Source organism: Anas acuta, chromosome 12, assembly GCF_963932015.1.
Source record: "Anas acuta chromosome 12, bAnaAcu1.1, whole genome shotgun sequence".
In the NCBI taxonomy this organism is placed as follows: domain Eukaryota; kingdom Metazoa; phylum Chordata; class Aves; order Anseriformes; family Anatidae; genus Anas; species Anas acuta.
The window spans coordinates 15485439-15509876 of record NC_088990.1 but is presented as its reverse complement, the minus strand read 5'-3'; the positions used below and the strand labels follow the sequence as shown (position 1 = coordinate 15509876).

The window sequence follows — 24438 nt, the reverse complement described above, 5'->3', positions numbered from 1 at the left end:
TGCTTTTTGTGTCTAGCGTTTATAAAAAAAGCTTGTAATTCTAACAATAAAATTTTGTAAAACAGTTGTTTACCAAAATTCTCTGAACTTTATTTACCACCTCCCTCTTCAAATTGCCAAAGTATACTGAATTCCAAAGTGAATTATGGAGTGGTTTTTTGATGATTACATGTTAGGTGGTTACAGGAGATTCAGAAATACTGCATTAAGGAGATAATAACCTTAATAACATAATGGTTAAAATTCTATGACATGAATAATCTTAATATTTCTGGTGCATTTGAGTCAAGGAAGGATGGGCCACTGTACAGGGAACAATAAAAATATTCCCTGGGTTACAGTCAGCTCATAATTCATAGAGCAGCATTATCAGCCAATGTTTTTTTTTTTTTTTTTTTTTTTTTTTTTTTTTGATTAATCGTCTGCCAGAGCCAGAGAGTTTGAGGCTAATTGTTCCATTCTTGACTGCAGAATGAATTAGAGAACAATGTGCAGTCCTAAGCCAAGAAGGGAAAACAAAGCAAAACCAAGAGCCCATAATGAATGGTGAGGTTAGCTAGGTGCTTTGCTCTTCTATTCACAAAGATGTTGTGAAAATGGCTCCAAGGAACAGCAGGCATAAGAGATAGATAAAATCCTACACCACATGGTCGTAGGTGACTGGACTCACATTGGACAGTTTGGTTAATGGAACAATAGGTTTGAACAAGGAAGAAAGCAGAGCAGCATCACATTAGAAGGTTAACTCAGATTTAAGAAGTAACTGACTGAGGCAGCAGGTGACTGAGGAATGATGAATGGGCAACAATATACAACAGACACCTTTCATTATAGGGAGAGGAAAACTACTGTTTAAAAGGATATTACAGAGCAGCTCTTGTGGCTGTATCTCTGCTAGCACCATAAATTAAAAGGTCTGTTGGTACTGGCTTGTGTAAGTGAAGGACTGAAAAATAAAACTGTTGGTTGCATCAGCCACCATTGTTAGTGCCTTCCCAGCCAAATCATCACATGTCCAGTTTTTTTGGTAATGCTTAAATTCTTAAAATTTATATTTTAAACAAAAAAGATACATAACATTAAAAACACAGATGTAAAGAAACAAAACACAGAGTACCACATTCATACATAAGCCACAACAGGGTCATTATCCATGACTCCCTCTCATTCAAATTAATAACATGTCTGCAAAAGAGCATGGAAAAACAAGATGAAAGCTAGATAAATACAGTGTGCTGAAATTCTGAGCAAAAATGATGCATTCTCTGCTTGGGCTTCACCTTTCCATTGAGAATGGAGACTTGGAGGAAAAGGAAACAAGTCTATAAACACTTAGCAGTGCCAACGAATAAAACAATTAAAGTAATGACAGAAAAGGACAGCAGTATTTAGCCAAAATGCTTAGAAGAAATGCCAAAGTTATGACGACCCAAACGTACACATAACTAGTGCCTAATGCTTTTAGATACTTTTAGGGTGAAGAAACGAAGTTGACTGTAGAGAATGAGCTGGCACTGAAACAGAACAAAAACAGTGACTCAGAGAAATTGTGTCTTTACAAAACCTGCAGAGATTCTGGAGGCCCATCTCTAGGTAACACTACATGAAAGAAGGGTAGGAACATGCTTTTTTTTAGCTCGCTATGAACAGTCAGATGGACAAAGTCAGTAGAGATAGCTGAACTGTTCCAGGTACCAAAGAGACAACTGTGAGAAGCTACTGATATACTTATTCAGAGCCTGGAAGCAAATGCCAACTCATGTATTCAAATATGAGAGAAAACTTTACCTTGTAGGAGCTAATTATCAGTCTTTTTTTTTTTTTTTTTTTTCTTAAGTTACTCGGCCAAACAACATGTTGTCAGTACTTCAACAAACTACACCAAGTTAGCATTTACCAGGACTAGTTTTGAGTTAGTAAAGGCAGCCAAAGCTTTCCACAGCACATAGAATTGCCAAAACAGCCTTTGACTCAATGACTATAGATAACAACAAGGAAAAGTCCCATCTGCACACATGCAAAAAAATATGGATTCTGTGCAGAAAACTTTTCTTTACAGAACACCTCCGTTTGTTCCTCTTTTCTTCATGAATCTCCATGCTGTAAGCAATGTAAACCACATATAGAGCAACAAAGGCTTTGGGCCTGAAATCCAGACAAAAATAACACAGGATAGCATTGAAAGCTGTATTTCAGTGTCCATTTTACCACATGCTGGGGCACAATAATCTCTCTCCACTCTACCCCAATAAATGTTTTCTGTGTATATGGTGATAATTCAAGAAGTTCCCCTACATACTGGAACGAACTCTGTGTTCTTATACCGGCTACGCTACACAACAGAAAGGTAAAAAAGGAAGATCAGTCTGACTTTATGAATTTCTCCCTAATGAGGAACAACATAAAGAGCATTCTTGAACCATCAGTTTATTCTGAATAGGGATGATGTTGATTAAGATTTTTATCCCTCAGCAGTTACTGCGCAGGATAATGGAGGAGTGCTCCACACTTATAGAAAAGAGAAAAACGTTTCTCTACTTCTGGAGAAATGAGGGAGTCAGCTGTCATCAGGATCAGGAGTCATCAAGATCAGCAGCGTGCTTCTGAAGCAACTCTCTCCATCACTTCATTATGTTTCAGCTTGCATCGTGAAGTGGCCTCAGAGCACTTGAGTGGGATTCCTTTCAGATGAAACTGAACTGAAAGATTTGCTCCCAGACCATATGTAATGCACTCCAGCTGCATTGGGCTTCCTCAGACTAGACCAGACCTACTCCCAAGTAAACAACCTCTGAAACACCTATGTCACCCTGATGTCAGATCCCTGTGTCAGCTGCTCTGCCCTATAGAGCTGCTCCCTTTGATCTGAACAAGTTGTTAAAATACATGTGCCTTTACTGTTCCAGACTAGAATCTTTATGCTCCATCTATCCTAAGTTCAGCTAGGAATAATTCTAAACATGTACCGAGGAGTTGGCACAGACTGTATCAAAGTTAATCAGAACATATATTGTTAAATCTCCAGTAAGTCTTCCTCTGACTTTTGGGTAAGGCTCAGAATCTGTCATTTCCTTCTGTTATTCTGGTAAAGAGATAGCAGAGAAAGAAAGCTATTCTGGGGAAAAATCAGAAACTTATTCTGTTACTATGTGGTGAAAATTCACGGTACAAATAGCATAAGCAGTATAAAGTGTTTGACATCATGGCTCAGCAGCACCTACACGGTTTTCTTTCTTCCTTTAAAATTAAACGGCCTCAGAGTACAGTTGCACTGGTATGAAGCCGTGTGGTACACCACCTATAACACTTACACACTTAGCTCAATGCTCAAAAACTATTGGCAACTGCAGCAGAATTACAGCCAGCCTCAGCATATCCCGTGTGTCTAGCAGTAAGACTAAATGAAAAATGACTGTTATGCGAATGTCTATAAATATTCACCACCTATTTCAGATATTCAAACAACCATTTCAGTCACCTAAATCTGAAAATGATTAATTTACTATCTGCTTTTTGTTTGTGTGTAACAATAAATAACCAGCAAGTTCCCTGAGGGCTAGGATTTCATGAATCATTAAGCTTGTCACCAGGTGGATGTCTGTCATCAACTACAGTTTGAGAGGCAGAAGATGAGCATAAGGACAGAATTCAGAAAGTTACATGCAAGTGATGCCCAGGAAAGAATCAGGGTCTGCAATTTGATCTACAAAGGGAAGAACCATGGTCTAACACAGACATCCCAGCAGTCAGGGAGGCTCAGCTAGGAATCAGGGCTTTCTCACAGCTCGTGCGAGACTCCACAGAGGAACAAGCGTGGACAAGTTACCCTTAGAGAGCATTTGAAATATGAGCAGGTGCTACACAAACACGATGTAAAGAACTTACAGCATCTATCCAAACTATTTTGAGCCAAGTGCTACATTTTCTTCCAACCATGAGAAATTGGCTTTGGTTTTAGAGCACAGAAGAGAGAAACACAGAATAAAATCAAAAAGATATTCAAAAGATATTTCCCACAAAACGTGAAAACTGGATCTTAAATCTGTCCACTAGGGTTGGAAACAAAATTAAATAAACCACATTGTTAATTCTACCCTTTAACTTAAACTTATTGCAGCAAAATGCATGAAAGACATCTCTACAATTACAGGAAGAGAAAATATAATTGTAACATGCACGTAAAATGTTTGTACATTTTCCTATAGAAGTAATAAGCTAAATATTCAACTATCTTTTCCTAATTATTTGCGTAACCTGACATCATAATAAATACTACAGCGCTTACACCTGAACATTACTCCTGAAAACTTTTGCACACATGAAGAACGAGCCATTTCTACGTCACACTCAATTAAAGCATGATATGATCACCATCAGTTTATCCTATAAAACAAAGAACAGTTTTATTGAAGAGAAATTGATTTTACTGATAAACCAGAGTTCATTCAACATGCCCCATCTTACTGACACAGAAGACTTTGTTGCTGTGACGTTACCTAGAAGGCTCTGTCTTCCAGGAGCCAGGCTGCTTTGAAAGTAATTTTTCAGCCTGTTACAATGTGATCCATGAACTTGCAATTACAGCTCCCAAATGGCTAGGCAATGCCAAAGCCCTTGCTATAGTTCTGAAGATCAGTCAGCTCCAGTAGCCTAGGGTGTGTACAGGGATGTGAAGCCATTTCTCTCAGCTTCCTTGCTTTTTAAAGCAATTTCTATAATGCATGAGCTGAGTGATAAAATGAAATGTGCAAAGACAGTTGAAGCTCCACCAACAACCCTGATATTTGTAGTCAGCCCTTAGTAAGCACAAATGACTCCATGACTTTGACACAGAAGCTGCTTGTTTATCAGCTTATAATATTTGAGTATACTCAGACTAAAAGTTCCTCTTATCTTAATACAATCTTAATTCAAGCCTCATAAACAAACGCTCCTAAATTACCACCACCTGCTAAATGGCAAGAGTCTAATTTCTCCTCCTTCTCTGTGTATGAGACTCCAGACCTCTTCATGTCTGAGCACACACAATCTGACAGTTTTAAGCTTACATCACAAGAAACTGACACAGCGAATATGCCAATTTCAAGATGACTGCCATGAAAACAAAAACTGATTGCCATTTAATAAGCTTGTGTTTTCATAGAAATACAATGTGTTATAGATGGATTGTTTCCATGAAAACACGTTTAGAAATGAAACAAGTATTTACTCAACACTAAGCCCAGTCATCTGCAAAATACTTAAAATAGTTTAGGATTCACATTTATATTAAATAATTGATGAAGGATTGATAAAACAGCTAATAGAATTGCTTTTACTTTTTAAGAACTTGAAATATTGATGTTTTTGGAAATGTATTTAAAAGCACCTAAGAACATGAGTAGTACATTTGATAATGCAAGGTAGACAAAGCTACCATCCATTGATAGACTGGTCTGGGAGAACTGCATTAACCTACTGGCAAATACTCTGATAAGATCCTACTTCGTGATGTTACTGAAACTAATTCTTGTACAACAGCAGCAAACAACTAGGTACAGCATGGTGTACCATTTCAGGCATAAAGGAGAAGCTATACCACTTTGCAGAGAACAGAATGAACAGAATCTTCTGTCTCTAAAACCAATGGCAGTATTTCTACTGACTCTGAAGAACACACAATTTTCCACTTTTCTTGTTTCCAACTTTTTTTTTTGTTGCATAGAGATTCCTACACAAAACATCTCAGAAGTGCGTTTTTGAAAGAGACAAAGAACTTCAGCTCTAATCCTATTTTAATCGGGACATGCTTAGCTCGATGCATGTGGGTAATAGTGTGTTGACTTATGACCTCACTGGAAGGAAGATGAAGTTTAACAGCTTTAATGTATCAAACACAAAGTCTGCCATCACTCAGTTCCTGTTGCCATTCCTTTATGCACAATTTGGTCACCAGCTACTTCAGCTGAAGCTTCAGTGTCTCTTCTTACCTAACAGGTACAAATATGTCAAATTTGCACATAACATTTTGGACAATAGTAACTGAGTCCTTTCTTTTTGCTTCTCCTTTCCTTTTGTTCTTCTCTCTCAAGCTCTAAGAGTAACAACAATCATAACAGAAATCTAACCTCAAAACTATTTGGAAGCAAATGTGAGGCAAACACACAAAACCCATTGAAGGAGCTGTCTATTAAACCATACAGTGATTCTAAACTGGAAAACAATAGAAGCTAAAAGGAGAAAAGACTAATTTGTGCTAAAATTATTTAAATACTCAATTAAAAACTTCTGTATTTTATTTTATTTTTTTTATACAGCAATGAACTAACCTAATAAAGGGAATGTCTACTTTGGAGTATGTTATTCAAAACCAGCATACTGATTATTTATTTATTTTTTGCTCTGTGCAAATTACATTTGCACTTGGTTAATTTATTTACAGATAGCGCCTTTGTTTTAATGACAAGTACCTAGGAGAAAGATTTTGGATGGGATTAACTAAAAGACAGGAAAGAAAAAAGGAAGAATGGAATCATACTAGTTCTACAAACTGTTGTAGAGGATAGCAAAGTTTCTCAGCAATTGCCCAAATCCTGCCAGCAGGGGCAGTCCATGTCAAACTAACACTTAATGAAATTATAACTGCTAAATAGACCTTTTGGTTCTCAAAAAGAGCACTATGAAGCTTAATCTGGAGGCTTACCATGCAAGTGCCACTATTATATATGCAAGCCAATTCTGACACAGAAAAACACTAAAGATTTAATGGACAACCTATTTTACTATAGAAATAAGTATGTCGATAGTCTTCTATTGCTTATTCTGGACATACAGTAAAATGTCAATCACATTCTTATTCTCATCTTGGTGATTTCAAGACAAGGAACTCAATAGCTTGAGCCAAGAACATAAGTAGCTACATATAAGCCATCTTGGCACTTAGCAGAATGCAATACCGCTTGCCAGGCTGGACCACAGTCTAACTTCTGATTTAACACTGGAGTGAGAAAAGCAGTCTATCTACAAAAAACTCAGTAGGCTCCTACCTCAAGTGACCATCATATAACCTCCCTTCTGATGACAATGAAAAGCAGCAAATGAATATGCAGCAAAGGGGATTTTCCCGGCAAACTGGGATTAGTTTCACAAGGAATATTACTGAATTGTCAAACCCTATGTTCCCACGTCAAGGTTCTCTGTGCCTGTTTTCTAAAGTTCCCTCTCTTACATATGGCTGGGGATTTTCTGGTGACATTGTTCATTTTGAAATATGAACTTGTCAAAGATGAAATACTCTACAGGAACGTACATTACCATTTCATCATGGACAGGATTTTGTATCAAAATCTACTCTCAAAACAGCTGACAGAAAGGTGGTGAAGTTGCTCTAGCAGGACATGGAAATATGAAGTTCACTGCTTTGTTTCTAGCCCAGCTCTTAAAGCCAAGTCATCGCCATCTCACGTGAAGTACTATTCACTGCTCACTGTGTTAAAGAGGTGCTTTGTTTTGTTTTCTTTCTTAAATCTTCCTTGTGAAAATTGCTGAAAAAAACAAACTATTTCAGTGAAGTATCAGGAAGTCTGTTCAACAGGAAAACAAGATTGAATGAAGCTTTAGTGCTCTTTATGTCCTTAAACAGCATGTAAAGTTGTATTTTTGGATGACCACTTAACTTCCACTTCTATTTCAAGGACCATAACTCTGGAGTAAGTTGGCAGTGTAGGGGGAGAAAAGGAAAAAGGGGTCAGCGTGAAAGAAATGTTAAGAGTTTAAACAGGAAATGTGGCTTATCTGTAAAAGCTGTCTTTGCAGCCAGCAAATATCACACCTACATATCAGTTAGGTAACAGTAACAAAGATAAGAAAACAGTTTCTTCAGACAAACAGTGGTGGGAAGGATGGTTATCAACTGATGACTCTATCTAAAAGGAAATCACAAAATGGCTCTGGTAATACACTGGCATTCTGAAACCAGAGGTTTCCCTTCCCCTGTTGCACAGAGATTAAGCCTAATTTGAATTTCCAGAAAACTGCAAGAATACCACCACTGTTGTGAACTGGCTTTTGAAGTCAGTGGTAAATACCTCAAAAAAAAAAGAAAAAAAAAAAAAAGAGAGGAAATATGCTTTAAGGGTGTGTCTGGTCTGTTGTTCAGCAAGTCATATTGTTACAGCTTGCTGAATCTGATAGCATATGTTAACCTTAAGCAAGAAGTCTTTACACACAGTGGAAAATAAACCAGATAGAAAAAAGGTCTCATAACAGCATCAGTTCTTGCAGCAAAGTTGTCAAGCTCTTTGCCAAGGCTTCAAGTCTAATTAACACTTCACATCTTAAACTGCTTAGTTTTTTTGTTGGTGGTGGTGGTTGGTTGTTTTACAAAAATTCACTGAAGGTTCGGTTCTATTTCCATTCAAGTCAATGTTTTTTTTATCACTAATAGCAGTAAGTTAAAGACAGAAAGCCTACTGAAGTCCCAGATGCAATCCCTTAAACCCCTAGTTTCTGTTTAGGTAATATCTACTAATTTGATAAAGCGAACAGTGAACCCAAAACCAGACAATACAGTAATCCAACGCAAGATGACTGCATCATTTAAATTGTGCAACTTTGGTGTTTAACTTACAATTGCAAGAGTTGAAGTACCAAAATATATTCACACTGGAATTGAACGATGTTCAGCCTGGAGGGCGTAATTCTGATACTTACTGACTTTTTCTGTCTCTTTATGCGCATATAAAATATATTTAGCAAAAAGTCATTTCAATATTGTGATGCTTATTTCAATGTGTACGAATAGGCACATCTGTATTTGCAAAATCATGCATATTTTAACTATGTTTTCATATTGCATATACAGTTGATTGAATGGAAATCATTATGGCATTACAGAAAAATTATGTGTTGCTTCGTTGTATCATGAAAGCAGCTGTATTTCTTCTGCTGTTTTAAATTAAAGTACAATAGGAAATTAAACAACTACCCTATACTAAAATAACACCAGGCACCACGTTTTCTGGAACTAGTCTTCTGGCTGAACGAAGAATTTTGCATATGCACTTTCTACATCATCATCAGTTAGGTAAGCTGATGACCATCTTTCCAGCTCTCATGCAAATTACCAATGCAAATACGGACAGCATTTATATACTTTGTCTGAAACTTGACCCAAAGTATCTGCCACCACCTTTTGATCCTTTACTCAATTAGTGTAAAATTCAAGAATCACCCACTCTTCTTTTTAATCATAACTTGCATCAGGATTCTATTCAACCTCAGGCTAATATCTTTCCATTCATACTTTTCAACTCCAAACCTGAGTTCCTCAAACTGACCCACACTGCTCTTTGAGTTTTTTTGTCCTTTTTAGGTGAGCATTACCAAGTACACTTCATTACATTAGAAGACTTTTTAAAATAGTGGTTTCACATAATATTACCATTTGGTGATAAATTTAAGAACAAGCCATTCAGTATGAGTTAGAATGACTAACTGATCTGTCTTATATGTTTTCGGCATGAAACTGTGTCCATAACTGGGGTTAAAATTTTAAATGATTTCAGATTGATCTTCTCAGAGAAAAGCTGCAAGAGCTTCCAATATTTTTACAGTCCTGAAAAGGTTAGACATCAATGTAGATTAAAAAGTCCTTTTCAGGTTCCAACAGTTGTTTCAGAATGGTGACTGCAAAAGTCTAGCAATGCACTGTCAAATAAATGAGTCTATTAGGAATGATGGAATCAGTCACTGGTTTCAAAATTCAGATAATAAAATGTGCTTTTTTGGGATCAGATACCAACCTTGGAGACGTCCGTATGACAGCTTGCTTTAGAATCATTAGAATTCAGCCTTACTACAACAAAAAATGTAGCACTGTGTTTTAAGAAACAATGTCATGAAGTGAAATGACTGTGAGAAGAGAGCTCTAAGGACAGACTCTTCTCACTGTATTGAAGAAAGGTAGCAGTACTATTGTCCAGAGGAATAAAACATGTACCTTAGGAAAAAGGCTTTGACTTTTGATCTTTGAACACACTGGACCCAAAGATCATATTTTAACCCTAATTTTATAGTTGTGAAAAACCAATTCCCTTGCTGTATTTAGTGACAATCCACTCACAGAAACAAAGACTTACCTTTTTATAAAGACTAAGGTGACTTTAAGAAACAGTTCAAACCAGATGGACCGGTCTTGCACCAAGTCTGGTCCCACATCAATGAAATGAGAGGAAGCCTCTGCTTAACGATGACAGAAATTGAATCAGTCTTTGGAGAACATGACCATCTTTGTTTAGTAAGGGTAATTATCTCTTAGGAACCTATTCCTAAGTATGTGCTCAGAAGGCTTTCAGTGTGCTGATATTCCACAGTATGTATAGTTAGAGCTACCTAGACTCAGACTGTTCAGAGCCAAACTATGCCACACTGTACTTCGTTCAGCCCTGGTGATCCACATATTAAAGAAGAAAGTCATAAGCAACAGCACTTCTTATTTGTTTTCACATTGGTTGTATTGTAAAATACCCCAAGTGCAAAAACAGATTTAGAACAAGAAAGCAGCATTCACTTTCTATCAGATGAGAAACGAGTCACTGGCATTGTATTTTGTGTGGCAGGGAATAAGACTTACTGATTGGTGGTGACAGCACCCAAAACAAACTTTTTATAGGGGTGTCTTCAAAGGTGATTTAAAAGTACAGTATCTAGCTGATGCTGAACAGGTTTTCTTTGACTCACAGGAAAAAAAAATCAAGTATAGCAGTAGTTCAGTAAAAGTTTTGAACAAGAGAAAAGCCCTAGATAGTTGTCTTAGGATTCTTCAGCAGGGCAAACAGTGCTTCAAGGACAAGTAGGAAAGTAGCTGCTATTTGAGGCAACTTCATTATAAAATCATTTTTAATAAGCTATCTGAGCAAAGAGAGGGAGTGCTCTTGCAGAGAAGCCCCCAAGGGATCTTAAGGCTGCCCAGTAAAGTTATTAGGAGGTTACACACAGGGGACCAAACAGCTATTTTACTGGCCTCAGGGGACAGGGTTTAGTTTTCACCTGTTCTCTTTAGGCATTGGTGCTAACAGCAGATCCTGTTAACCATCAATATTCTGCAGCCTCCTATCTTGTGAGGAAAAGTGTCGTCTACTTACTTCAGCTGGGACTCAAAACACAGGAAATAGACTGTGCCACTCATGTAGTAATTATAAATCAGATCAAGAAAAAACATCAAACTTATTTTCCCTTTAATGCAATTAAACAGAATAACTAACATACCTCAAGAAATCATTAGCACTGAGACTACTGGTCATATACCATACTGGAAAATACAGTAATATACCAACAAGGAAAAAGTTACAGAAAAACCGAAATTCAGGTATTGGGTTCAATTAAGCTGCAAACCTTAACATGCTTGTAGAATTTGGGTGAAAAACAATTCTAGGATATTTGGACATCTTAAAAGCAGAAAAATTGTCTCATGTCCCAGATCATCCTTCTCAGGTGCTAAGAGAAGAACACTGCTTGTTAGAAACCACTTGGAAATATGAAGGACATCGTTTAGGGAAGGATCTCTGCTCACAACAGTATTAAGAGCATGTCTACACCTTCTACACCTAAAGAACAGGGCACTCTTTTTTGGGACAGTTGTGGTGCACTCCAAGCTCTAGAAAGAGTCCATATCAGGACTATATGTACCTATTGAAACACCTATTGAATTTTATTCCAAGTCCAACATCTGAGCTTATCTAACATAAAGCCAACTTTATCTCCCTATGCTGTCTAATCAAACCTACAATCCAGCTGCACTGTAAGCTTGAAACATGAAATGACCACTTAGCCTGAATTTCAGTCTCATTAAAATGCAGACTCAAGATATTTCTCTAGACCACGGCCTACTACAAGTAGTATAGGAATCAATACAGAGCTTGATGTGGGAATGAAGGCAGCGTGCTCGGTGTGGAATACCACACCAGAGAGCAGATATCATTTCAGATAGCAGAAGGGGTTGGTCTACTTGCAGTCTTTGTCAACAAAGACTTTGTCAAACAGCTCTTCTTCTTGCAGATGGCTTTTGTTTGGTGAAAAAGATTCAAAGCATACAGTCCCTACTTAATTCTCCATTAGGAGTTCTTGTCTTTAAAATTAGTGGCTAGCTTTGGAAACATCTCCAGAGTCTGAAATAAAGGGCAAATATCTTGCATAATGTTACAAAGGAGTCTTTATCTATAGAGGGTTTTGGTAAAACTATTGTTTTTTAAATCTGGTTATACCCTGGGTTATAAAAATATAAAATACACAGTGTTCAATGTAATACCAAAGTACATTGGATATCATACAATACCAAAGTACACTGATTATAACACAAAGTACATTTGTATTACAGTTAGAGATAATAAAGGATGAACAAATTAGTCCATAGATCACTAATAGTGACTTTCTTACTTATGTACTTATCATAATGGAATCTAGAAAGTATAATTGTAAAGCATGGTTTCTGCCAGTATCACGCATTAACAGGCAGAGAAACAAAATAAAGAGGGAAGTGTCAAAACTTGTGGTAGTTCAGGGAGTAGGTGACAGTAACTTTGTGCAATGTGAAAGTTCACACCAATCCTGACCAGGTCCTGTGAAGGCACAGCTGTCCTGACCTAATTCTACCTCAGGAAGAAAGGTATTCTGGATACGTGTTTGAGATGAAGCTGAACTTCCCAACAGCTTAACTGATCAGAGAATGAGTTACATCTTTTTGTAGAGGACTTTCATGTCTGACTCTGAGACAGAGATTCAGCAGAGAACAGTGTCAAAAAAAGGCAAAAATATAAAAAATATAATAAAAAATCCATTACCAGTGAGGTAAATCCTTACCCATAAAGGCACAAGAGGACCAGACTGGATTGGTAGGTTTTCATCTTAAATTTCACTGAAAAGTCCTCTTTCTGTAAAGTGGCCTGGTTGAAGTACAGGAACTGAGGTACTTGGCTATCCATCCCTGGGACTGCCAAAAGAAACATGCTTTTTCTTTCCAAATGATAATGCCATAGTCTCAGTGCGTGAAGTAGGCTGCTGAGTTTTGGACTTAGCTCTCAAAGGGCTGCCTGTATGTTGACGGTGATCTGTAGGTGTACTCTCCCTGAAAAATTAAACCCAACGAGCTGTCCCTAATTCAAAGTAGCACCTGGGTTAATGCAGTCCATGCTAGAGAGCCCCAAACAGGTCCCTGCCTCTTCAGTCATTCTCTGCTCACAGGTATGTCAGCAGGACTACGCTAGGGGTCTTAATTCTTTTTTGCTGCATAACATTGTACCAATCTAAGAGCTTCCTCCAGAGGTCTGTGGGAGTACTTGTATGGCCTTCTGAAGACAGATGGAAAATTGTGAAAATATATGGTGCTTTTTTCCATCTTAAAAATGTCAGGTAAGCAAGTAACTCAATGTACCTGGACCTCCATACAGATATGAACTCCAGCTATGTAATCAAACTCCTCTGAAGCCTTTGACTGTGGTTCACTGAAATTCAAATAGTGAGAGAAAGAAGGTTCCCTAAGATCAAGGATTCATTAGTGTTAGCCTTCTGGGTACATAAGCAGGAAACAACTCCTCACTCTTACAGTAGTCAAGTCGAACTCTTCTAAGAAAGTCAGTGTCTAGAATATAAAAGTGGTCTGAAGAAAAAGAAAGTGATTTATTTGTGTAACAGTTCTGAGACACAAGCGGTGTGGTAGAAGTCATCACACTCATTGCATGAAATATGGCAAGATTTAAGATTAAGATGCTGGAGGTGAAATACTGCATATGTCATGGCTGATGGTCCTTTGCAGCGTTTGGTTCCCCCAGAATTTCAGATCCTTATTATCACTGATGCAATGACACCTGTCTGAATTTGTGAAAAGGCTAAAGCTACTTATCTAAAGCTATCTGCTTGTTTATTCAGAGCATGAAACATGAGAGGAACGAGTTGTATTATGAGTATTAGTTCGAATTAAACAACAGGAAAAGAATCGAAATGTCAGTCATATCTTTCACCAGTCAAAAGAGAACTGCAACACCAAAAGTCCCCCTTTATACAGAAGATGGGATAGGGTTTTGCCTCTAATATTTGACTTCACTGGTCTAAAGGTTATACAGGATGGATAACTTAACAAATCAGCATGTGAGCCCAAGAAATAATAGTTCTACAAATAGACAGAAGGTAAGAATTTTTACTGCTACAGTCTGTTTAATCCACTGCATGAAAAATTGCATTTTTGGGTGGACAAAATTTATTCTCATTAGTGCAGCTTGAAAGCAGCAGTATTGCACTCCCTGTTTAAAAATGGCAGGTTTTGTAATGCTCAGACTCTGATACAGAGAGGATGTAGGGAAGCAGCAAATGAAACAATACTTGGATAAAATTGGTTGTATCAAGAAGAGTAAAAATCTCTTGGGTTATATTTAGCTTGTTACATTATGAGAGATCTATTTTTTTTGAACACCATAGTGCATGTGCAGGAATACTGAACTCACATTTCTTCCAGAAATGACTTAAGCACTCAGTAGTCAGCAGCCCCCTAGTTCAACTTCAGCTGACAGAGCACATTTGTCAAAGACTAATGCCAAGAAGGGGATAAAATATACCCAAAATCTCAAACAATAAAACCAGGAAGAACTTAGGTAGTGGACCGACAACACCACTGTTTTCAAAACCCGTACTATAAAGACGGCTATTCAGATGAAGCCTGAAAAGGATTAATCCAATCCTTTAAGTGCACAATATATCAAACTTCTAGCATCATACTTCAGTAATTAAGTTGAAAGGTTGTTACAAACAAGTGCTATTTTATAGTCAGTCAACATCCTCAGATGCTGTACATGGTAAACTTGGAATACGAATACTTCACCCAGATTTCTAAACAGTAATAAAGACAACACATATACATTTCACAAAGTGTTCGTGGGAATGTTTTTGAAATTTGTAGAAATCCCACTCCACGTACCATGTTTTGGGTATATTATATACATGTATATGCTAATGCAGAGTGATAGGTAAACTCCAGATACAGAGACTTGATACATGAAAACATTCTGCTTGTCACCTGCAGTTGTTGAGCTCTATGACTCAACAACTCAGATGTAATTCAAAATCTTTGCATTTAGGTTTTTATGTAAAATTGGACTTTTTTCAAGTTATTCTAAAACCTAATATTGATATCTACTTTTTGTATTCAGTAGGTTTTTTCTAAGTAATAAGGAAAAAATGTTTATTGTGCATATTGTCAAAATATCAAACATGCACAATTTACATCAATTCCTCTTGTATGAGAATTTATCGTAACAGGAATGTATTTTAAAAGACTTTCAACCAGAGCTGAATAAACCTCATATAGATTTGCTAGCAAATGTAGCCTGCGTTTTCATTATGGCAATTACAGCATATTGCTCCTTCTATTTTAATCCCTTCTTAATGGGCAAGCTTATCTTCCTGTTATTAAGGGAACCTTCTTGTTCATGCTTCAGCAGTTGCATGAAAACTGATTAACAAATTGGGGAACTACTCTTAGCCAGTTCCCGTAGAATAGCATAAACATAGTTCTCACAATGTAGAATATGGCAGAAGATGCTGGGACCCTAATTTCTTTCTTCACTAGATTCAAGGCCAAACCTAGTGAACAGCAGCTAACCACCTAACAGAGCTGATGAATACACCTTCATGTCATAATGAACCTCAAGCACAGCATTCACTGAGATAGGTGTGATGACAGCGTATTATCAGTGCTGGCAGGGCTTGACAACATTCCTGTGCTCTTTAGATCTGTGGTTACTACTTAATTTTGCCTACAACAATTACTGAATATTGGAACTGGAGACACGACTCTTACAGCTGGTCAGTCAATGGCACTGCCATTCACAAAACATATGGGGCGGTTTCAGCTGATTTCCAGGTGGAGTGTTACACACCACCGTGTACAGTCACTAGCCTCTATACAAGAGAGGCCCAAGCCTGAGCTAGCACAAATACTGAGTTACTTACCACCTCTAGAGAGGGTGGTCGCTCCAGGCCAGGGTTGAGCTCATGGGCAAGGCTGTGCAAGGAAGCTGTCTGTACAATGCCTGGCCTGCGGATATACAGAGGACTTCAGTCTCCTGTACTGTTAATCTCAGTCAGCATGAGCTCAAATATTTACTAAAAAGGGTCACATTCCGCTCTCAGACACCTATCTGTAGCTCTCAGTAAGGTTGATGGAAACCATATATGCATTCACCCAAACAGAAGCTGACCCTAAGAATACATTAAGGAGCAAGCCCACCTAATCAGAGGACTATCATGCTCTAAAGGTTGGTGACATTTAACATTTGCTTCAAAATTCATACTGATCAACTTCTCATTTGAAACTGTTATATCAAGCAACTGTACTTTTTAAAATCTCTGTTGGGAGATTTCACAAGTGGCATACAATATCAAGTCAGATTTTTCAATACACGAATATTTTAAAAACAAGAATGAAATAAGAATATTAACATAAGATACTTTATGACCACTTTAAGCCTATGAAGTCGCGGTGAACATATTTAAAATGCATAACTCTGTTAAAATGCATTGTAAATCTTTGTAAATTTTGTGCACCCTACCACCTGTTTTGTTAGAAAGCCCTCAAAATACTAGTAGCTTCAACTTCAACCTACTGCTATTTGAGATCCTGGGCAAGCACAATTCCTGCACTGCCAGATTTCAAAACCTTCACAGTATCAGAAGAATCTCAACATACCTCCTTCAGCTACAAATTGTAACATTTTCTTGGCATTGTGCATTTAACTCACTGTAGAGTAGATGAGATCCGATTCCCAATAACGTTTTCTTTGAAGAGCATTCAGAATAAATGTACATGTAAGTAAATGCATGCATCCACATCCATTTCCAAGGTTGCCATTTATGAAGACTGATTATATAGTTGAGAGCAAAACAATAATCATCTTATTTCCATCAAGAACTCCTTAAGCACAAGCACAGAATGATCTATCTTACAGATTAACGCATAGGGACAGAAGACTTGCAATTAAATAATTTCTTTTTATGTGAAACAAATTGTTTATGTTTATGTGAAACATATTGTTTCACATAAAAACATACTGTTTCAAATGCAATATACATAGAAAATTATAACCATTCTAACCACCTGTGTTTTCTAGATATATTACTCACCAGCTAGCTGTAAGGTACACATACTAGAAAACAAGGAATTCTGTCTTTTGTCTTCATATCTCTCCTTTTCTGCCCTTAGCCTTGACACATATGCACATGCACACACACACATGCAGAGTAGAGTCATTTAGATGACATTTCAGGCCAGGACTGGAACCAATCTAAAACAGAAAACCTGCCAGCATTTTTAAAATGGAGCCTTCTCAAGACAAGACATACACCTAGCAGAGCCACAGCACTGCCTAACATGAATTTCATTCATTAAAGAAAACCAAATCAAAAGATATTACTTACATGTATGAGTCTTCTTTGTTACAGAAATACCTGTAGGGAAGAAATGATCCCAATGTTAGCAAAATGACCACTGTGTAAATTCTTTTGACATTTATTTCATTGTTAAACTATTTTATTTCAGGCACACAGCTGCCACTACAAAAGAAGAATGAAAATTGCAATGATTTTTTTTTTTTGTCAGAGCAAGCAGCAGCTCCCTTCTTTGCATGCAGGCTTTAATATTGCATTGTCTCTTTACACCTCCGCAATGAATGTTTCAACACACAGCAATTACATTTTGTTGTTGGCATGTTTATCTACCTGACTTTCTTATAAAACAGAAGCTGATGCAAACCAAGGATACTGACAACACTACGGAAGATCCATCTTACCTCACATGGTTAACAATTTTACCACACTCATGTGACGTAGCACAGATGAACCTACCCAGACAGAACGGACACAAAGAGTACAATTTATTTGCTACGTTATTAAGTTCTAGTACTTCTTTGACTGCCAGCTGTGGCCTATGCTCATTGAAACCAAATGAAAAGCTCTCTCATTGATATGGCATGACTCGCCGTAATTCCAAGCTAGATGCAAGTATCTCCAAACTGTTAAATGTATACTTTCTGAAGTAATAAAGATGTTTTTATACTAGACGGGCATGTGATGGCAATCATCAGTGATGGTCTAGTGCCAGTGAAATGTGAGAGGCATTTTAAAGAAAGCAACAAAATGAACAGAGTGAGGCAAAATTCATAATACCAGATAAAGATAAAATTAACTCTGTTAAATGTCATTGGAATTCATGCTTGAATACAAACAATGTTGTCTTCACTTTAGCAGATAACTAGTGCTGTACTCAGACTGCAGAATTTAAGCTTCACTTTCCTTGGGGGGAATTTTATGAGAAGAGTAAGAAGTTATTGGAAGCAGAACAAGTATTTGAAATATTTCATTTATGATTAAGGCCAGTAATGAAATTTTGGAATTGGAATCGTTTGGATTTCTTTTTATTAAAGAGAGAGACCTCCTCCTTTAACCACCCTTTTGCAAAAACAAATCACTATGGAAAAAGCAGGCTTCTATTTCAGGCCTTTTACTTTGTCGCACAACATCTCAGGGAGACAGCAACACGTTAGAAGGAGTCAGAAGAATGTAGATATCTTATCTGCAAATTTAGAGAGTTTACTTTTAAAGCCAACAGTTTTCAGAGTAATCCTGATTTTGGTATACATCTAAATCCATACTGCCAACCCAGATATTTAGATATCAAGTCAACATAAATGTAATGAGATTCTTTTTTGGTTTAATTGTATCCGTATTGCTATCGGTCTTTTGGATTTGAATCACCAAGTTCTGCAAGCGTGAGCACTGGAACCTTTCTTTTCCACTCCAAATAGAAGCTGAGTCTCCAAGCTTTGTGAAAAGGTTCTAGGCAGTTAGTTCCTTTGAGTAGTTTTGTAAATGGCAGATACTGGGAAGTAATTTATAAAAATCAGACTACTAGGTCTCAGTTATGTATGTGTATTGACTTAAATCTGAAAGGTCCCAGCCAAACCTCTCTATTCCTCATTCTAGGAACCCTAGAGCCACAGTAAACAAAAAGAACAAAAGGAAAACAAGCATAACAGAAAGAAAGCCATTCAGTTACAGAAGTAGCTACTACAGGCTGCAAATTCATTCTGTAAATCAGGATTTTGTAAGAGCCAGATTTCTCAGATTTTCATTCCCATTCAGTCATGCCTGGGTGGCTCAGAGCAGTTGGTCAGCTGTATGCGTCAAGGAGGTGACTGTTACTACAGGAGTGAGAAAAAGCAGAGACCTGAAGTAACTAAGGCAAAGCCGGAGAAAGGCCAGTGAAAGTGTGCTTTTTGCCATATGCAGTCCTCCCCCCAGGTTTTTCTCAAGGTCCGCCTTACTCTTTGGATTTGAAATGACAGCTGTCATTAGAACACTTGTTCTTCTACCAAGGAAGAGCATTTTCCCTGTCTTCTTGCATGACTGCTGAAGAGCATGCACAGCTCTCCACAGTATTCATCGTGAGGAACTCTCCCAGTACTTCCTTGGCAGAAGTACCTGCCCCTGTCCTAGCTTGCTTGGCCAGCTCCTACAATTTTAAGGACGTTTCACTGAATAGGAAATGCAGTGGGAAAAGGTCTTTAATCTGAACACCATTTGCAAAACTTCCTTTCCCAACACCAGTGCTAATGAATTGATACGTCAGTGCTCTTTCAGCATTATGGGAGCCATATGTGTACTTTTCTCAGAAAATAATGCTTTCTGTAAAATCTCTTTGAACAGAAAGTGCTTATGCTGTCACTTCTGATTACTCACAGCCTCTTCACAATGGGATTTGCCACAGCACAAAACAGACTTAGCTGTATTCACCGGCTGAGGGACTACTTTCCCCCATACATGAAACAGTGATGGAAACATTAGCATTTATATTTTTTGACTTATTTTTTTTAATATGAAATGAGTGGTGGGTTTTTCCAATCATATGTTTCCACAATAATTACTGATTACCATCTGATAAAGACTTTTAGCTGTTTTACGCAGATATTTTTAGATAACCTTTTATAACAACACAGAAGTGGGGTTTGGTTGTTTTTTTTTTTCTTTCTTTTTACATCATCATCATAATTATGTTTTTAAACGTAGCAAACAAACAAACAAAAAAAAAGTATTTTGCTTTGAATCGAATTTTTTAAGTTTTTAATTGTGATCTGGTGGAACCAGGATAAATGTTGCCAGTGAGTTCAACAACATGAGATTTAAATTAACCAGGAATCTCCACTTACGTTAAAATTAGTCTAACTTTCAGTTCTAATTCATGAATTTCCAATAAGCTTTCTCTGTCACATCAGTAACTATAAGCAACTGGGAAATGTAAGGAAAAAAGTACTGGCATATCCAAACAGTTACTCGGGTTAGATGCACCACAGCTAGTGCCTTAAATACCAAATATGCAATGCACTCCTACTTCATTGCGATCTGTTTTAGCCTTAATGCAGGAGGCTGGTGACTGCCAGTCAAAACATCTGAGAAGTATAATCAACTCCCAGAAATTACTGTTTTGTGAAAAAAACAGTCTGAAAGCTACTTCATGTAAGAAAGGGGAGTTGCATGAGCTTTGGCTTCCTCCTGGTCTGTGCTAACTCCCACTTACATAAATGTCTGTACGCCTTTCCTGGGAGTCGTATCCTACAGGTCTTATGCAGACAACTCCACAGTTCTTTTGAAATTGACAGGATCTCTTGAGAAGCTAATTCTGCAAGTTCAACATACTCAGCAGTTTTCTTCACAGAACTGGGCACGATTAACTCGGATTACTCTTGTTCATAAAATTTATGGGACTGGACCATAGATTTACGTAGATTTGAGTGGACATTATATAATAAAACCAAAACCTAATACAAAGCTGAAAGACAAAGATGTATTTATTTTTGTGGAGTGGAGTGCAAATGACCTGCTGATTCCTTTCATGTGATTTAATGTAAAATCCCATTTTTTAAAGTTTATCCTCCTATATATGGCATCATTTCAAAAAGTGACATAATTGAGTAATATGTGATCACTTGCCATTATTAGCACTATCCTAAACTGCCAGCTTTTGATTCTATAACAAATAAAAAATAAAATTAAATAAAAAAAATAAAATAAAACAGGGCAAGAAACAACCCTAACTTCAGTGCAGCAAGACTTCCTGACTTAACCAACTAGACTTCAAAGTAAAGCAGGAAATGTCATGAAAATACCACAATATATCACTGCCGTGGTTATCAGTGAGTGAAAGTTTCAGTATTACAGTTATCACAGAAATTATCACTTCAGCAATGCAATTTGACATTCCTGATCAACACCAAATCTTAAACAAATTAACTTCTTAGATATACTTTTCATTGTTGCTATGCAGTGCTCTTTGCAATAACAATCAATTGTTTTAAATGAAAAGAATTCATACCACATTGCCTTTCCCCCTCCCGCCTACTGCATTTAATTTGCCATGATGGGTGATATTTACAAAAAGAGCTTTCCGTATGCAATGAACTTTGAAAAGAGTATCTACCAACAGAGACAGGATATTCTTTTGCAAGCGGTTAGCCTGACTGACCTTCACTAGCCAACTTCAAATAGAGATAACAATGTCTTCAAGTACAAAAGGAGACTCAGATATTTTATACATCATAAGCTATTTCTCACAGTTTCCCATCCAAATAGAGAGGCATAACGAAACGCTGCTTACTCTGAACCTAGATCCCTGCTGCTGTTGTACAGTTGTCAACTTTCTGTATTTCAAGAGGAAAACATACTTTGATGTACAGAATGATAAGGAAAAAGTCCCCTGTCTGGCAGAATACATTACTCTGCAAAATATCAAAGGAGGATATTCTTGAGAGCAATTTTCTTAAACCTCCAGGAAAACTGTTCCCCAGAAATTTATATGGATAAAGACATGTGTCGCTGGCAAACCTAGTAACTAATCTTCAGGACATATGTTAAACACCACTGTGTTTCCTTCCTTTTGTAGAGTTTGCTTTTTTTTTTTTTTTTGCCATAAGTGATTCTCATTAATCTGATGACAGTATATGGTTGTAAGATTGTCTACATATATAATGCTTGTTGTGTGTGCGTATAAATGATTTACTTACTTCTAACCTCCCCCATAGCCAGCACTGTGGCTCTAGTATATTCTGGAACTTAGCAGTTTTGTGACAAATTGTAAATCTTTGGAATAAAAGATTAAAATTTTAAACTCTATGCCTCCTGCCTAACATACTGTGTAAAATCAGAAAGAAAATGTATTACAAGCTTGGATCCCACTGCGTTCCATCCTGTCACTCCACTTCTTTTTTACTTTGTCACTACACAAAGCTAGCAATTAAGGTGGAAGATTATATGTAACACTTGGGCACTTGCAGAGAACCTACCAAAGCAGAATAATAGATCTAAGCGTATTCAGACAGGAGTTCATTCTTTTAGAAAGTTTAAAAAGGGTTTATTTTAAGTCTGTATGGATCTCTGGTTTGAAGAAGCTTTGTGGCCTATATAGGCACTGTTTATAGTGACCAAGGTAAAAAATAATGTGCATAAAAGTATAGAAAATACAACTCAGGTGGATTTAACCAAAGAAAATGTTGCAAAAAATGTTGCAAAACAGTGTCCTTGTCTAGGACAAAAGAGCCATTAATGATGATCAGCACATATTACTGAAAGCGCTCCAAGTAATTTTAGCACTTTGTTTCAAAAATTGTTAATTTTTGAAATTAACACACTAATGTTTATAGTTCACTCAAAAGAGAAACAAATTATGCGTTAGGGTAGCAAGGATCAAGGACACAAGATACTATAGAAGTATAGTACCTACGCACTAGGACTATAAGAACAATGAAACTTCCTTTAACTACAAAAAAAAAAAGTTTTTTTTTTTTTTTTTTATAAGCACTTTGAGTATGATAACTGTAATATATATATACATGTGTGTGTGTGTGTGTGTGTATATATATATATATAAAATAATCCAATTTTTCCCAGGCTTATTCACAGCTTTTACTGATTGGGAAAGAGTTCACCATCTGAACAAGTTTTTCAGTCAGTCCTAGATCATGCATCTGTTATAAAGTCCACGATAATACACCAAGGTCCTAGAAAACAACACTGACCTAAATGTTTCAGTCAGAAAAAAAAAAAAACAACACACTTGTTTTCCTAAGATTCACAGCTGTTTCTTATACCTAAGTCCTATTTTTCAGAATTTTGTTTTTGAGTTTTTCTAGTCCTACTTCTAGAATCATATGGTTATTTCAGAGTTAGCTACATTATTATTATTATTATTATTATTCCTTTCTGCTCAAATATGGATACAGGATATTTGAGGAAAAGAGATTAAAACCCAAGTTTTCTTCCTCCCCTCCCCCCCTTTTAAAATGTATTATCCTTATTTTACAGACAGATGACCTTCTTAGCCCTTGCAGCTGAGACTGGCTTCCTGATTCTGAGACTGACTTCCTGCATCGTCTAAGCATTTTATGACTTCATTTTTCAGTATGTGACAGCCTCCCCTGACAAATGACCCTTAATATGCATCTGTGAAAATAAATTACAAGTAACTATAATTCTTTCAAAGTTACAAAGTATTCACAGGAGACAAAATATCGCTATCAGGAGAATTATTATTTGTAATCTGTACAATTCTCAGTTAAAAGAATTCCCTGTTCCTTCTAGATTTTCCCAAACTAGAAAGCAGTCCCCAAACTGACTTCAAACCTCTAGCGCGAAAATTACTCCAAACAAAACAAGAATTTTTCATGAAAAAAATGAAAGATAAAAGTTTCTGTGTTTAAAGCCAAGATAACAATATAGATCCAGTTAATGTTAGCCCAAAAGTGAGATACTAACTTCTCATTTATGATAAATACTAAGCAAACCATTTCCCCCATACCCTCATCCTGGACAACTGGACACATCAAACTCACTCAAAAAAAAACTTTCAATAAGTAATCTGTTCCTACCTGTATGGAAACCTGAGCTTAATACTTGTTTGATGCTTGATGAAGAGTCACCTTGTTATGCCTGAATCCCTCACACACAAACAGTTGGCACCATTGCACAACTAGGAGATGGATCATCTGATGGCACAAAGCACTTTTTCTTTTTTCCTGACGTGTGATGGAATAGTGAATAAATGTGAGAAAATGATGAACGAGACTTTTGGCTGTAAAGAAAATGATCTTTAACCACATTTTTTTTTCTTACAGCCTTACTGAAGATCCCTCTGAATTCTGTTTCTTTTGTCCTCACAAACAGTGGATAAGATTAGGAGCAAGGAGATGAAACTTCACTAAGTAACCATTATGTTCTTCTGTGACTAACATCAGCGCGTTACATACATGTACAGCTGCAGCACAGGCTAAGTATCCATTCCACATTTGCACCGTATTTCACATATTAAAAGTCAAAGACAGTTCGGAACTGTATATAGAAGAGTATTTCCAGCAGGAGTCCTTATAA

General features: G+C 37.0%; 1 protein-coding gene and 1 long non-coding RNA gene across 5 annotated transcripts in view; one reads left to right on the top strand and one right to left on the bottom strand.

Moving 5' to 3' along the window:
- The window catches only part of LOC137863093 (uncharacterized), a 508128-nt gene that overhangs the window by 148051 nt on the left and 335639 nt on the right, over positions 1-24438 (top strand). The gene's annotated exons all lie outside the window — the stretch shown is intronic.
- Positions 1-24438, bottom strand: part of RORA (RAR related orphan receptor A) — a 409489-nt gene that overhangs the window by 96154 nt on the left and 288897 nt on the right. For all 4 annotated transcript variants that reach the window (XM_068695954.1, XM_068695953.1, XM_068695952.1 and 1 more), the window contains one exon: positions 17443-17472. In XM_068695954.1, coding sequence (XP_068552055.1) covers positions 17443-17472 — 30 coding nt within the window. The remainder of the gene's footprint in view (positions 1-17442; positions 17473-24438) is intronic.